Source organism: Macaca nemestrina, chromosome 9 (assembly GCF_043159975.1).
Source record: "Macaca nemestrina isolate mMacNem1 chromosome 9, mMacNem.hap1, whole genome shotgun sequence".
NCBI classification, from domain to species: domain Eukaryota; kingdom Metazoa; phylum Chordata; class Mammalia; order Primates; family Cercopithecidae; genus Macaca; species Macaca nemestrina.
This window is the reverse complement of record NC_092133.1, coordinates 36,799,137-36,816,334: the sequence shown is the minus strand read 5'-3', so window position 1 is coordinate 36,816,334 and position 17,198 is coordinate 36,799,137. Positions and strand designations below refer to the sequence as shown.

Below are 17,198 nucleotides of genomic sequence, written 5' to 3'. Positions count from 1 at the left end.
CTTGTTTATATCCCTCTGACAGTAATTGCCTTGAGTAGAACTTAAGGGGTAAATAAAGAGTAATTTATTTTAAGCTTGGATTATTTCAAATGGAAAATCATGATACTCATGTATCTGCAACTAGTAGTGTTTTAAAATGAAGACATGTGGTAAGTTATAATGCAGTGGGTCTTTTGGTTTGGTTTGTTGGGGAGTTTTTTTTTTTTCTCCTTTGGGGCTGTTAGCCATATATACATATTTTCCCCCCCAAGCAAAATAAGCAATATTATTTGGAATTGTTTGATTTTTCATGATGAATATCAACTTGTTTGTGGGATAAATGAGCAATTATCTATGGGTTCCAGTAATGTATATGGTTTCAGTTTTAAAACTAGTTGTCATGAATGTTGAATATATTGAATTAAAATAACTAATTTGGCTTACTCTTTTATTACTGTACTTGTTTAGTGGTAACGTCACATTGGCAACACAATTCTGTGTAGATCTATGGAGAGTGATGATTACTTTGTAATTAATAATTAAGATGCTATTTTCAGACAGTTGCGCGAAACTTTTTCTCCGAAAATTTGTGAACCCAACCAGAGAGACCAGCTGACAGGTTTAATTTTTCTTTGCCCAAAAAGCTCCTGATTTTTTTTCTTTTTCCTTTTTCCTTTTTTGTGAACAAGTTTTAAAACTAACTGCCGAGACCATTTTTTTTTTAATTTTAGAGAAAAATAAATAAATAACACAAAGTGATGTTACCCAAGCAAGGCCTTCTAATAAAGGAGTGGTCCCCTCACCCATCCCTCCCTACCTGTGCAAGTCCTGCTCACATCAGTTTCCTTCCATCCAATTAGGCGACCTGGGAGACCCAGCCAGTACCGCCCAGACGGACTTCGGAGTGGTGATGGGGTACCTCCAAGAAGCTTACAGGATGGAACCAGGGAAGGTTTTGGACACTCCACATCACTCAAAGTTCCACTGGCTCGATCCCTGCAGATTAGTGAAGAACTACTGAGCAGAAACCAATTGTCCACAGCTGCCAGCCTTGGGCCATCTGGATTACAGAATCATGGACAACACTTAATATTATCCAGGGAAGCCTCTTGGGCAAAACCACATTACGAGTTCAACCTCAGCCGTATGAAGTTCAGGGGAAATGGTGCACTCAGCAACATCAGTGACCTTCCTTTTCTTGCAGAAAACTCTGCTTTTCCAAAAATGGCACTTCAAGCAAAACAAGATGGAAAAAAGGATGTGAGCCATTCATCTCCTGTAGATTTAAAGATACCACAAGTTCGAGGAATGGATCTTTCTTGGGAGTCTCGCACTGGTGATCAGTACAGCTATAGCTCTTTGGTAATGGGTTCACAAACGGAGAGCGCGCTTAGTAAAAAATTAAGGGCTATTCTTCCAAAACAAAATAGAAAAAGCATGTTAGATGCTGGACCCGATTCTTGGGGCTCAGATGCTGAGCAGTCTACCTCTGGACAGCCATATCCCACATCGGATCAAGAAGGAGACCCTGGCTCCAAGCAGCCTCGGAAGAAAAGAGGGCGTTACAGACAGTACAACAGTGAGATACTGGAGGAAGCAATCTCAGTGGTTATGAGTGGAAAAATGAGTGTTTCCAAAGCTCAGAGTATTTATGGGATTCCCCACAGTACACTGGAGTACAAAGTAAAGGAGAGGCTGGGCACTTTGAAAAACCCTCCAAAGAAAAAGATGAAATTAATGAGGTCGGAGGGGCCAGATGTTTCTGTAAAAATTGAATTAGATCCCCAGGGAGAGGCAGCACAAAGTGCAAATGAATCAAAAAACGAGTAGGAATACTGTAGAGTGCCAATTACTGTACAAACTGGGTGAGCACTACTGCATCATTGTTCAGCTATCATTGCTTGCACGTAATTTCATTTACTGTGACACTTGTTTCTTTGCAGATTTTGCATTGACTTGTGTGTACAGAGATGAAATGTGCATTCTGAATGTTGCATATTTTAAATTTTTCATGTGCAGTATGGCTCGGAATATGTTTGGCCTTTTGCATGTTTCTCTACAAAAGAGAATTGAGTTACCTCACAGAGAACAGATACATGGAAGTGGACTCCTTGCCTGTAGAGCCTGCATGCTTTTTTGTTTTGTTTTGGTTTTTTGTTTTTTCTTAAGTTATATTTGTTTTTACTTTTTAAAAAAGAAGAGGAAAAAAAGCCCCCTTTTAGAAACTACGTCTGTCATACTGGGAGCTTTATCACTGCAAATTGGAAAGCCATCTTATAATACAAAATTACTCACATTTTTCATCTACGATTCAACTAATTGAAGGATTAAACTAAAGAAAAAACTAAGAAGAACAATGAACCTTTGAGTTTGAGAAATTTGGTTATTCACTGACATAATTATTGGGTCATTTATAGTTACATTTTATAATTTTCTTCTCACTATTAAATTTACTTAACAAATTAGCAAGCTATTAGTGCTCACCCAGAGGGGAAGGCGGTGGAAAATGTGCACACACTACCTTCAGAAATGCTTCAGTTAATTACTTTGAACACTACCTTTGCTGTAATTTCATTTGAGATTTTCTAAGGGTAGAATTTGGTCTCACCAACAAGTGAGGATATAGCCTTATCTCATGGAGGACGAGCTCCGTATTTACTCAGGAGCAGTCAGGGTACATTACATAAAACAATGGAGGATGCCTCATTTTAGCAAACTAGGTTTCTTTGTAATCTTCAGTCCTTTTACAGAATTGATGTGCTAACTGACTGAGTATCGTTGAAGCAACTGAATTAAGATATTCAAGATCTGTTTATTGGGGATGGGAGAAATAGGGAAAGAAATGTGTGTAACTAATTATGATATTGCAAAAGTGATACTTAGATTTTACAGCCTCAGTAGTCTGCCCAGTATCCATGTTAATGAAGGATCCATGTTTGTAGTGAGAGAAAAAAAACAACCCCAAGGTAACCTGATAAGATTTAGGATGCATATCAGTTCTAACAATAATTCAATCAGAAGTCAAACTCATTGGAATTCCTTTTTTAACTGATCCAAATACTAGTAGAAGGGTGGGAGAGGTTTTTGTTTTGTTTTGTTTTGTTTTGTTTTGTTTTTTTAATTTTGTTGGTTAGAATTGTTTTCTCTTTTTTTGGCATCCTACATAATACCCCCTTCTTGACTTTTTCTGATAATTAGCTGATATTCGTGGTTGTTTAGCACACAGTTCAGGACCTTTGAGATCATGTTTGTATAAGCACTCCTTGAAGAATATCTAAGCTTTTTTTGAGATGGGCTTTTAAAATGAAAGTAAGGAAAGTTTATTTTCTGCGGTTTTTGCAAGAATAAGCAAAGCCCCTGGAATTTAATTTTTCATTGTGATCAGATTACTATTTGTGCAAAACAAAATCCACACCACATATACTGTATATTCTAATCTGCTGAGAAAGGTGGTCAGGCCCTTCTAAATGCTTAACCAAAAACAAACATTGGAGTTTCAGTATTTAAAATAAAATTAAACTTGGAGCGTTGGTTAGATGTTGATTTCAGATGGATACTAACAGTTTGAGGGGAGGTCCAGATATTTCCAAGGCATAAATTCTTGCCTGGAAACTTTGGAGCAACTAATTAAATTAGGTTAAGTTTTCCCTCAACACACCTTTGTGTGTTCAAAGGTTAGGCACACCATTGCTCTTATTAAAATACATGCACTGCTCATTCTTGACATAGCTTGGGTGTGGGTTCCTCTTGATTTGGTTATTTTGTGTAGCAGTTTAATCAGTGGATAACTGAGCCTGTTTCCCCTTAGATTTCTAGACTTCTTAACAGAAAAAACAGTTTGGGTTCAGTAGCATTTTATGATTCTACAATATTTTGTCACCTAGCTGGAAGTTGCAATAAAAATTCCTTTTGAAATGTGGTTTTCATCTGCAATTGAAGGAAATCTTAGAAAGTTTGCTGAAAGCAAAGGACTAAGCTTATGAAGGAATGCCTCCTTTGTTACACACTTAAGAATTTGTCAGCACACAATTAATTGCAGCCATAGTACCTTTTTGTGTAATGTTTGGGATATTCAGTAGCCCAGGATTGCTGCAAAAAGGTTCTTTGAGAAAATTAATTTGTGCTTGCTTTTATCCCCTCTCAGAAAGACATCACTAAAGGCCCATTAAAAATCTGGCCCTAAAAGTTCAACTTTTGTAGAGTTTACTGTTCAGAGAGGTTTAATCCTATGTGGTAGTCTATATAAGTGATGTATGAGTTGAGTTATGTAAATTTTGTCATTGTAGTGTACATGGAGTGATCATTTTACTAACATAAATATTTTCTATGTGTGTTTCAGTGGATGACAATCGAGCAGCAGAAGAATGGTGTGCCTACCCTTTAATGCTGCAGTTTAAATAAGAGAACTTGTATTGTGTCATTTCAGATTGTAGGCTGAGAGTTGTAAATAGTGAAAATTTGAGTACTTCTATTATTTGTTTTGGTTAGAAAGTGAATTTAAAAAACAAACCAAACTCTAAACTTTCTCAGATTAAAAGTCCTGAGACCTGAAGATTGTAATATTCATGTCTGTGAAGCTTTTAAACATTACACTTGAGATCAGTCATGACTTGATATTCAGGTAAATTTTCTTTTCCAAGAAGCTTTTGAATAAGCATATTTCCTCCAAAGGTCTCTCTCTTTCTCTCTCTTTTTTTGAGTGTAGATTATTTTAAAGCACTAATTGCATTACATTGGTAACTGCAATATAAAATAGCCATTATTGTTTTGTGAAGCATGGTTGAAATTAGCTAGTGGTCCCTTTTAAATTTCATGAGCCTCTCAAAAAAGAAAAACTTAAAAAAAAAAAAAAACAAAAAGCTGCTGGAATATTTCGAAAGATATATATTTTACCTTATTATAGGTTTTGTAAAGTTAGTTTGTGATATTCAGGTGCACTTTTAATGTTAAATTTTGTGTTCAGAGTTCCATTATACCATGTATTTCTCGGAGGTGGCTCATCACACGGCTGACTGGCAGTCTTGGTGCCGCAGTGATTCCTTAATATTTGATTTATATCTTGATTCGCCACTATTATGTATTGGCACTTTCAGTGTAGATATTCTGGTTTGGGGATGTCCTCACAAATGTGTAATAGAGATTGTTCTATTAGCACGCTTAATTTCTGCTAATCAGAGTTTTGCATGGCCCAAACAACAGTTGACCATTTTTATGGTATGGGAAAGTGTAGTTCACAACTGTCTTTGTCATGAAAGCTATTTTTCCTCACATTTTCCAGTAGGCAGATAACATTACTTAAATTATTAATATATAACACTCTTGGAACTATTGATAGGAAATAATGTATTTAAAATAATTTTTTGCATTTTCAGAGAACCTTGATATTATAGGGTAGATACACTATGGCACTATAAAATCAAAAACACTAATTCTGTGCAAGGATATCTAGTTGGTATTTTTATTTTTAGCTTTCTCATTTCTGAGACAGCGTGGTCATCCAGCTTGACAGTAATGTAGTATATTACTTTGGTCAGTGGGCTTATAAGTGACTCTGAATTATGTTTGTGATGAGCTATACACTTTTTTTCTGTTCCCCAAATACCATGAAGGACAAGGTCACTCTTTCAGGAAAAATAATTTATATTTGTGTATAATACTTTTTAATATTAAGTTTGTTGTTCTGAAGTTTAGATGTTGCTTGATAAACCTTTGCTGCAGCAGATCATGAATATGAGTAAGGCTTTGTGTGATAATAGGGGTCCTTATGTGAAGTTAATTACTGTTCAGTTCTGGTGAGCAAGCTCAACAAGTGTGAAGTGTGTATTAGCTTTATTTGGTACACTTTTACTTTACGATATTGAAGTGCTTTTAGAACTCTGGTTATCTTATATAAACCATTACCTCAACCAATTGGCATTTCTTTTCCCCAACATTTATCTTAGCTATAGTATGAGCTATGTGGGATCAGATGGTAAAAACTATAAAAGGCACAATGAGAAGTTTAGTTCCCAAGTTTCGGAGAGAACTCTAAATTAGACTAAAAACAACTACCTGTTAACACCAATATCATAACTACCTTCTGTCATTAGGCAGTACATAGCAACCTTTGAGCTGCTAGTGAGCTATCTGTTCTCCCTCTACCCCCAAGTAAGCACACAGTGCCAGGCCTGGTTCTAAGCCTTTGTGATTATCTTACATCTCATTGACCCATAATAGTGAAGCATGGATTCATTTCTTTTCATAAAACAAATTGAGTCAGCTCGGTGTCAGAAGCTGAAAATATTTTGAGTAGTTATAGCAGTTATATGACAGATTGGCATCATTTTCTTTAACAGCTTTTATCTTTGTAGATTTCCTTTTGAGACCATGTATTTTTGCTTTTATAATTCTTTCATTAAATTGAGGTTGTTTTCATATTAACCAGTCTTTTCTGTGTATTCAGGTTGCTGTCATTGGTGATAGAATATGGCAATAGACAGAATTGTGCTCCACTTTATGTTTTATAGGAGATATTGAAAGTTATACGCTAAATTTTGGCCTTGAAGATATCAAAGATTGTTTTCCTTGTTACCTTTAATTAGAATTTGGTCTTCATTAATGCTTTGGTCAGGCTAGTATTACTAAAAACTTGATGGCTTCAGCAGAACAGCCCATTTAGGAGACTATTAAGCTATCTAGGAATTTTTTAAAGAAAATTAATTGCTTTCAAAATCTGCAAAGGAAAAACGTATAATTGTGGTACAAAGAAGACAGAACTCCAGGCTCTTTCTTCTTAGTTTATTTTGGTTTAATTCTGTACTGGAGACTTGAATAGCATTTGTGAACATGGTGATGGAAAGAAAAATAGAGGACATTATTTGCGTATCCTCATTCCTGAATAATCTAGCAGTCACCTTTTAAAGAAGCAGACGTTAGCCCTGTAACACAACACTGTAGCTATAAGCCCTAAGTGTTCGGAAGGAGATTGGGGTGGGGAGGGTGGAGTAGGATGGAAAAAGCATGTAGACTTCTGAGAAGAGGCTAAAAATTCTGCCCTGTAATACTAAAAGTGAGTCACAAGATAATGTGGTGAAGTTAGGCCATCTTGATTTGATAGAAAAATCTTGTAGATTGTTTAAAAATGAGAATCGAGGCTAATTAATGTTGATTTGACAATAGAGCATGAGCTAATTCTGCAGCTGTTTGGGGGGTAATTTTACGGTTTCCAGTTCATTTAGAGCTGTATCAAGAAAAGCTAAAAAGCAAGCACTTTTAGTTAATCATAGATTTATTGGATGTAGCAAATATTATTATAATATTTAATCTCTATTATTTGAATGTGGAAATGAACTTTTTACCCCATCTTGAACTGTCATTGAACATGCTCAAGATGATCAACACTGGAAATGACCCTACACACATACCAAAAAAATCTAAAGCAGTAAGACATATTTGAAGATCCATACCTCTTAAACTTTTTAGATTTGTCTTGGGAAAGAATTTATGAACCTGTAACCAGTATTAGTGCAGTCTTGGGTTCCTTGTTCTGCATAATTGCACCCTTTCTCAGGTATGTCCTGACAACAGAAATTTTAAAATAATCTCTTTAGAGATTAGATTCTCAGTGGATAGTGTGTAAGGGGATTAGGGGTGGGGGGCTGGGGGTAGTTGGACACAGGACACTGACACAGTAGAGCAGGGATTTTTAACAGTCAGTAGCCAAATAGAGTTTCAATCTACAATATTTTTACCCCCTCAGAATGAGCGAAACAACTTCTATTATTTGGTATGCCCGGTGCTACACTCCTAAAAGTCTTTTTTTTCATCCAGGTGGCTTTTTTTATTTTTCCTGCTTGGTGGTGGAAGGTTATATAGTAAACTTCACTGTCACTAGGAAAGCACTTGTCCAAAATGTTTAAAGTACTAGAAAAGGGATAATTCAGCACTTTTTCTGTTACAACACTAAAGTCTTAATTTATCTTCAGAGTCTTAGGTACTGTAAGTTTTAGGATGATTATTTAGAAATATAAAACATACTACATAATATGGGGTCAGATCACATTTATATAAATCTTATTTTAAAAAAAGACAATAACATTTTGTACCTTTCTAGCAATTCCAAGTGATTGCCTCATTTTCTCTTATTAAGCATTTCAAGCTTAAGAATTTGGAATTTGAGAGAAGGTGAGGGGGAAGATTCCCCAAAATAAAAATTTGTTTCAGACCATTTTAGAAAAATAAATCACTAGGAAAATGGGTAGGGATTCTCTCCCCCTTTAAGTCTTCAGGGAATGAGCAGTATTTAGAATCTTTGGCTGAAATTCAAGCCTTTTTACTTTGTAAATTTTTAATATTAATTCACTGACATGCTTTTTACACCAGAGGACTGAAAATGGATCTTAATGTTTTTAAGTTGTGGAAGGGTATATTTCTAAAACGAGGGGGGGATGATTAACTAGGTTAGTATTACCAGCATTAGTAAGTTTAAGGAATTTTAGTATGTAATAGCAAAGTGTTTGATTAAAAGTCTAATCCTATATTGCTAGTCGAAATTAGTTACATTCTGATCTAGGAATGATAATAGTCATTGGATATTGATATGCCGTGCTGTCAGAAAACCAGACTAAGATAGAAACCTTTATCTGATTCCCACATGTTGCTTGTTCTGATGGGATGTATACTTTACAGCAGCTTATTGCTGCTTTGAAAAAAAATGTATAAACTATACATTTGGAGTGTTTGCATATAATTCTTTATAACCTCCACTTAAAGCTGTCAGACATTGCTATTTTATCAGTCCATACTGTTTAATAAAACTAATGTTCTTAGGAATCCAGCTTGTACACACTGTTTAAAAACCCTCAGGGACAGTTTACACACTCTTCTCACTCAATTCAGGTACTTTGATGCTATTCTTAAACCTAACAGTGACTTGTATTTTTCTGTTTTGCTTTTATTTCAACGTGCTGGTAGCACATCTGATGAATGTCAACTTTAAAAACTCAGTTCAGGTATCCAGGTATAACTCAGCCAAACAGATTTTAAAGCTGCATATAACTCTCCAGCACATGGTGCCTCACACTCTTATAGTGGCATTCTATATATTCAGTTATTACTACTGAGCAGATAATATGGGGGTTCCTGTTAACAGTGTATTTTTTTTTTAAGTACATAAATGTATAGCCAGCACACTACACACACACACACATACACACACACACACACACACACACACACAGTTAAACTATATATTTTTAAATGCCACTAATAGCCAGCACAACTAAAACAAAAGACATTCCTAACTGCTCTGTAAGCTGTTAACAGATGCAGTTCCTTCTTGATGTGGCTCTTGCTTCTTCACGATAACTACTACTAAATTCAAGCACTGGTCCTTGGGTGTCTGACCTCTACATTCTAGTTTATGCAATGTCTTTAGAGAATTTTGTGCACTGGCCACTGTGATGGAACCATTGGGCCAGGAGTGCTTTGAGTTTATCAGTAGTGATTCTGCCAAAGTTGGTGTTGTAACATGAGTATGTAAAATGTCAAAAAAAAATTAGCAGAGGTCTAGGTCTGCATATCAGCAGACAGTTTTGTCAGTGTATTTTGTAGCCTTGAAGTTCTAAGTGACAAGTTTTTTCTGATGCGAAGTTCTAATTCCAGTGTTTTAGTCCTTTGCATCTTTAACGTTAAGACTTGTCTCTTAAAATCACTTTTGTTTTCTGCAGTACTATCTGTGGTTAACAAAATAGATTCTTCCTCTGCTTTAATATTTGATATCTTACATCTAAAATAAATTCTCTCCACATATAAAACCCATAGTCTTTGGAGATATGGAAAATGGCATCTTTCAGATTTCTAGAAGTTCAAGTGTCATACAACTAAACAGGAACCCCCTTTACTCTTATGGACCTCATTTCAATATACTGTTTACAGTTTGATGGAATTGTATAATTTAATATTTCTCTTGTACTGTAGTTTATATTTATTTACAGATTTTTTTTGTACTGTGTGATTTGAACTTTTTGTTCCTCGCTATGATCAATGTTTATGTAGTAGAGCACTTATGATCACAAATTTTTTTGGTTTGATTGCACTACATTAAATTTTTTAATGCAGTTCTGATTTTTGACTGGACTAAAACTGTGTCTTAATGTATGTGATGAGTACTTAAAATTTTAATCCATGTGGTCCCCCCTCTTTTTTTTTTTTTTTTTTTTTTTTTTGCATTGTACGTCAAAAGCGCTAGTTCTTTCGTGCATGTGTAAGATTTAATGGTTCCATTGTATAATTTGACCATGACATTTTGGAGAAACATTCCCAGCTGTAATGTTGTGTATGGTAGTTCTCACTGGATGCTAGACTTTGCAAAACCACTATTCTTCTAATAAATTTTGTTGTGAAAAACTGTTTCTAAAGCTTGGTTTCTACTTCCTAAGATTTTAGTGCTTTTTGAAAAATTCACAAAATGGGTAAGAGTTGGATTGTACTCCAACTCTAAATACACATGGTAATCAAAGTTAGTGATTTTTTGTGATAAATTCTTTCTAGATGAAATTTCTTAGTTAAAGTTGCTGCTGTGAGATTCTGCTTTCATAATTCAGGTGCAATACTGCCTTGTAACAGTGTCTTTACTCATTTGATACCTCGGCACTCAGATTACCTCAGTTTTCTTTGAGGTAATGAATCCAAATGAATAATTGGATTATTCATTTTAAAAAATGTATTCAACTAAACAAGATACAGTGATGTTTTCATAATACCTTCTGTCTTGAGTGAGTTTTGTATAATTTTCTTAAGAGTATAAAACTTAATGCCAGGATTCCTTATCAGAAAATAATAGTGACTTTTTTGTTTGCTGTTTTCTTGAGGCATACATATGAAAGCAACATTGTCAGTCAATTAAGGTTATATGGTAGTTCTCATTCTTGGCAGGATGCTGATAATTCCTTTTACCAGAACACATAAAGAACAGGTATATGTTGGTCAACATTTAAATTTTTTTTTGAAACAGAGTCTCACTCTGTCACCCAGGCTGGAATGCAGTGGCCCAATCGCAGCTCACTGCAAGCCCCACTTCCCGGATTCACATGATTCTCCTGCCTCAGCCTCCCGAGTAGCTGGGACTACAGGCGCCCGCCACCATGCCCAGCTAATTTTCCAATATTTTTAGTAGAGATGGGGTTTCACCACTTAGCCAGGATGGTCTGGATCTCATGACCTCGTGATCCACCTGCCTCGGCCTCCCAAAGTGCTGGGATTACAGATGTGAGCCACCGCGCCCGGCCTTAAATTGTTTTTAGAAATTATAAAGAAGCTTTGCATTATAAAGTGGTGCCTTTTCTAAAGTTAGGAGAGCTGAATTCTAGTACATTATGATTAGAAATAAGAGAAATGTATTTCAGAAAACTACTTTTTCAGGCTCATAATATAATTACCTGTAGGCAGTTTGAAGTGATTTTTGATGATTTTTTTTTTTTTTTTTTTTTTTTTTTTTTTTTTGAGATGGAGTATCGCTCTGTGGCCTAGGCTGGAGTGCAGTGGCCGGATATCAACTCACTGCAAGCTCCGCCTCCCGGGTTTACGCCATTCTCCTGCCTCAGCCTCCCGAGTAGCTGGGACTACAAGTGCACGCCACCTCGCCCTGCTAGTTTTTTGTATTTTTTTTTAGTAGAGATGGGGTTTCACCGTGTTAACCAGAATGGTCTTGATCTCCTGACCTCGTGATCCGCCCTTCTCGGCCTCCCAAAGTGCTGGGATTACAGGCTTAAGCCACTGCGCCCGGCCATTGTTGATAATTTCTAATGGTGGTTTTGGTTTTGTTTTTTGAGATGGAGTCTCGCTCTGTCACCCGAGATGGAGTCTCGCTCTGTCACCCATGCTGGAGTGCAGTGGTGCGATCTGGGCTCACTGTAACTTCCATCTCCTGGGTTTAAGCAATTCTTCTGTCTCAGCCTCCCGAGTAGCTGGGACTACAGGCGCATGCCACCACGCCCGGCTAATTTTTTTTGTATTGTTAGTAGAGACGGGGTTTCACCATATTAGTCAGGCTGGTCTTGAACTTCTGACCTCAGATGACCCACCGGCCTCAGCCTCCCAAAGTGCTGGGATTACAGGTGTGAGGCACCGCGCCTGGTCTCTAATGGTGTTTTATATTTAAAGATGATGCTATTGTTGTTAATTGGTCTAGTTTATCTTTTAATAGTTTTTGTCACACACAGACTGGCTATCTAGCTGTTTTCTGCCTTTGGTCTGATGTTTATAAAATAGCAGTTTATATTAGTACTACAGACTTGTTCTGTTGGCTTTATTCCCCTTAATTATGCCACATACTTAATCAAATTTTTTTTAGAAAGCTAATTATTTCACTGTAAGTTCCAAAGCCATAGCTTGCTTATTTATTGTCATTTCCTGCCATTATTCATTATAAACTGGCGGCCAGATCAGTAGTAAGATTACAGTTTAGCATCTCGTAAATGAATTTGCTTTATTTTAGTGATCCTATCTTCAAATTGATATTCAGCTTTTCAGTTATAAAGGCCCTATTTAAAGAAAGGACTTTTTCTTTTAAACTGGAATTTTCTCTGATTCTGCTGCTATTTTGGAAATTAATTCAGGGGGCCCTATATCTTAACAGGTGTGGAAATTAGGGAGATTGCATAAGGGAAGTGAAAAGCAGAAAACGGAAACTTTTTTTTTTGCCATATCCTGGAGTTTTGAATTTTTTCCCCCTAAGGACTCTCACCAAACACTGTATTCAAATATAACAGCATATGCTCAGGTCATGTGGTATTAGGTTTTGTAGCTGAAATGAGTGAATAATCCTTTTTTAAATAGAAAGTGTTAAGTAATATAGTAGAGGCCGGGCGCGGTGGCTCAAGCCTGTAATCCCAGCACTTTGGGAGGCCGAGACGGGCGGATCACAAGGTCAGGAGATCGAGACCATCCTGGCTAACACGGCGAAACCCCGTCTCTACTAAAAACACAAAAAATTAGCCGGGCGAGGTGGCGGCGCCTGTGGTCCCAGCTACTCGGGAGGCTGAGGCAGGAGAATGGTGGGAACCCGGGAGGCGGAGCTTGCAGTAAGCTGAGATCTGGCCACTGCACTCCAGCCTGGGCGACAGAGCGAGACTCCGTCTCAAAAAAAAAAAAAAAAAAAAGTAATATAGTAGATAAGAGCTCTTGTTACATTGTGTTCACTTTATTTGCTTCTAAAAGGTAAGCATTTTAGCACAGAATTTTATTTATCAGATTCTTAAAAATCACTGAACTTCCTTTGTTTGACAGGATCTCATTCTTACTACCCAGGTTGGAGTGCAGTGGTGTGATCACGGCTCACTGCAGCCTCAACCTGCTGGGCTTACATGATCCTCCCACTTCAGCCTCCTGAGTAGCTGGGACTGCAGGCACGTGCTGCCATGCCTGGCTAATTTTTACAATTTTTTGGTGGAGACAGGGTTTCAGTATGTTGCCCTGGCTGGTCTCGAACTCCTGAGCACAAGTGATTCTCCCACTTTGGCTTCCCTAAGTGCTAGGATTATAGGCATGAGCCATCATGCCTGGTCGACTGTAGAGGTTTTATAGGCATGTAAGAATACTACTGTTTCTTGACTAGTCGTTTTTATTTATTTATTTATTTATTTTTATTTTTATTTTTATTTTTTTGAGATGGAGTCTCACTCTGGCGCTCTCTCGGCTCACTGCAACCTCCACCTCCCAAGTTCATGCCATTCTCCTGCCTCAGCCTCCCGAGTAGCTGGGACTACAGGTGCCTGCCACCATGCCCAGCTAATTTTTTTGTATTTTTAGTAGTGATGGGGTTTCACCGTGTTAACCAGAATGGTCTTGATCTCCTGACCTCGTGATCCTCCCTTCTCGGCCTCCCAAAGTGCTGGGATTACAGGTGTGAGCCACCGCGCCCAGCCGACTAGTCATTTTTTAATGTTTGTTGTTTATCAGCAGTATGGAGTGGTAATGGTTTGATACTTTTTGAAATAGAGTCTGCCTGTGTCTCCTAGGCTGGAATGCAGCAGTGCGATCTCAGCTCACCGTAACCTCCACCTCCCAGGTTCACAAGCGATTCTCATGCCTCAGCCACTCGAGTAGGTGGGGTTATAGGTGTGTGCCAACGTGCCCAGCTAATTTTGTATTTTCATTAGCATCGGAGTTTCACCATGGTTGGCCTGCCTGTTTTGGAACTCCTGGCTTCAAGCGATCTGCCCACCTTGGTCTCCCAAAGTGCTGGGATTACAAGCGTGAGCCAACACACTTTGCCTGGATTATTATTTTAAAGTTATCTTTCAACTTGGTACACTAGAAAGATCACTTGTTTTTCCTTCTGTAAAGTGAAGGTGTTACAGACTGAATGGTTTTTAGACCTTATTTCAACTCTGAGTTGAAATATTTAAAATGATAGAAAATGTTATTTTCTATTTAATGTGAGACAAATATGCAAATCGTATCTGTACGAACATTGGGAAATACAGTAGAAACTTCATTGAATAAGGTCTTGTAAACCCAGGTCTCACCTTTCCATTGAAATATTTTCTAAAGGAAAAAAAGATCTGGATGTCATGTTTCGATGCCTTTTATTTAAAACAAAGTCTATTTTAAGTTTTGTTGTGAACGGTATATGAATATGATGATACTTTTGCAAATATTAACTTGAAAGTCACTTTAAGTTACGTTATTCATAATTTTTATTTCTGTTGTGTGCAGGGTAGGTCTACCTTGAATATTAGAGCACTAAGGGTCTTGGGAATCATCAGATATAATCAGTCTTAAGCAGAATCAACCTTTTAAAAATATTATAGATGCCTGTGTCCTACACTAGACTAGATCCACTGAATCAGTTTATAGGAATGAGGCTTAGACATGTTCCGTATTTTCAAAATGCTCCACAGGAAGTTTTTCGGGTTTTTTATTATGGTTAAAAGAAAGCATTAAAATTGCCATCTTAATCATTTTCAAGTATACAGCTCAGCATTGTTAAGTACATTCATGTTGTGACCACAGGAAGTTTTTATTAACCCACTGATGAAGAAGTACTGTTGATCCCATTCTACTTTTTCATTTTTTTAGGTGAAAAACATGGAACTTGGAACCTTGAGGGACTTGTCCCACCTCACACAATGAGTTGCCCATAATACTCATGATTTCATACCATCTTACTTATCTCCGTACCACTTGGCATTCTTGACTCAAGCTACAATTAGAATTAGGGATTGTACCTGCTAATAATTTTCCATTAGATTCAGTTTTAACTTACTAAATTTTAACTATTGAGTTCGGCTCTTGAGCAAACTTAACACTGCTTTTTAGGAAGAGAATGAAATCTGTTTTGTGAAATTAGCCATAAAAATATTGAAAGCATATAAAACTTCAGTGTTAAAAATCAGCATTAATAGGTGACTTTCAGAAAGCCCTCATAAAGGAAGTGAGTCTTGAAGAATAGGCAGGGCATGGATAGGAGAGGAGAGAATACCCCAAGTTTGAGAGAGAGGATTTGATGGGCCCAGTGTTAAATGCCATGTCTCACGCCTGTAATCCCAGTGTTTTGGGAGGCCGAAATGAGAGGATCACTTGAGCCCAGGAGTTTGAGACCAGCCTGGACAACATGGTGAGACCCCGTCTCTACAAAAAATAGAAAAATTAACTGGCTTGGTGGCTCATGCCTATAGTCCCAGCTACTTGGGTGGTGAGGTGGGAGGATCACTTGGGCCCAAGAGATAGAGGCTATAGTCAGCCCTGATGGCACCACTGCACTCCAGACTGGGTGACAAAGTGAGAGACCCTGTCTCCGAAAAAAAAAAAAAAATTTTTTTCAGCCTTTTCACTTGCTTACTACGTGATCTTGAACAAGTTATTGAACCTTCCTGAGTTTCAGTTTTCTTATCTGTGAAAGAGGGTCATAGATTTGCTATAAGGTTTAAATGAGATTCTGTTGTGTAAAATAGCACTGTGGCAGGCTCTTTGCAAGTGTTCTATAAATGAAAGGCATTGACAGCACATGATGGGCATGAATTTAGTGTGAGGGATAGAAGAGTGAGAAAGTCAGATTGACATTATGCAAGAAACTGTATTGATTAGAACATTGAGAGTAAGGTCGTTGTGTTCATATTAGACTGAAGCAAAGGGCAGCCAATCTTGTTCAAGAACATAAAAATATTGGGACTGTGATTGAAACCTGGAATGCTGCTTTCCTGCATTTCATGGTACTGTTTTAGGGTAATGTAATCAAACCATTAGTTATTGTTTCTTTTCAGAGACTAAAATGGAATAAAAGTCGTTTGGAAGTAGAAGATGCTTAAGATTAGAAATTTAAAAGTCATAGAATTAACTGTGTGCATTTCCATTGTATACAAAATTTTTTGTATGCTTTAAGGTTGAAGTTGTACATGCTTTGTAGACTTTTTGCATGGGTAGTAGAGTTTGAACAATGATCTAAGAGCTGAGAGTGTGAATGTGTATGTTTAATTTTCAAAACTTTTCCAGTGGAAGAAGTTGGGGACAATTCTGCCTATTTAATGTGGTTTTATCAGTTAGGGGTTCTGTGGATTTCAAACCAACAGATCAGATCACAGCTGACATAGTTTAGAGGTACTCATTTCAACAATTTTTTTTTCTTTTTTTTTTTTTTTGAGACAGAGTCTCGCTCTGTCACTCAGGCTGCAGTGGTGCGATCTCAGCTCACTGCAAGCTCCACCTCTCAGGTTCATGCCATTCTCCTGCCTCAGCCTCCTGAGAAGCTGGGACTACAGGTGCCCGCCACCACACCCGGCTAATTTTTTTTTTTTTTGTATTTTTAGTAGAGACGGGGTTTCACCATGTTAGCCAGGATGGTCTCGATCTCCTGACCTCATGATCTGCCCGCCTCAGTCTCCCAAAGTGCTGGGATTACAGGCGTGAGCCACTATGCCCAGCCTTCAACAACTATTAAATTGACTCCAGGCTAGGGGTCACACCTGTAATCCCAGCACTTTGGGAGGCCGAGGCGGGCGGATCGCCTGAGCTCAGGAGTTCAAGATCACCCTGGGCAACACGGTGAAATCCTGTCTCTACTAAAATACAAAAAAAAAAAACAAAAACGGGTGTGGTGGCACTTGCCTGTATTCCCAGCTACTCTGGAGGCTGAGGCACGAGAATCGCTTGAGCCCAGGAGGCAGAGGTTGCAGTGAGCCGAGATCACACCACTTCACTTCAGCTTGGGCTGCAGAGTGAGACACCGTCTCAAAAAATAA

At 37.6% G+C, this 17,198-nt stretch overlaps 1 protein-coding gene across 14 annotated transcripts in view; it reads left to right on the top strand.

Moving 5' to 3' along the window:
* Positions 1-17,198, top strand: part of LOC105478456 (ligand dependent nuclear receptor corepressor) — a 165,948-nt gene that overhangs the window by 122,725 nt on the left and 26,025 nt on the right. For 3 of the 14 annotated variants that reach the window (XM_011735789.2, XM_024791786.2, XM_011735791.2), the window contains exon 8: positions 840-10,365. The exons of the other annotated variants lie outside the window; for them this stretch is intronic. In XM_011735789.2, the coding sequence (XP_011734091.1) occupies positions 840-1,809 (970 nt within the window). In that variant the 3' untranslated portion in view covers positions 1,810-10,365. Of the gene's footprint in view, positions 1-839; positions 10,366-17,198 lie in introns of those variants that run through there. 14 annotated transcript variants of the gene reach the window in all.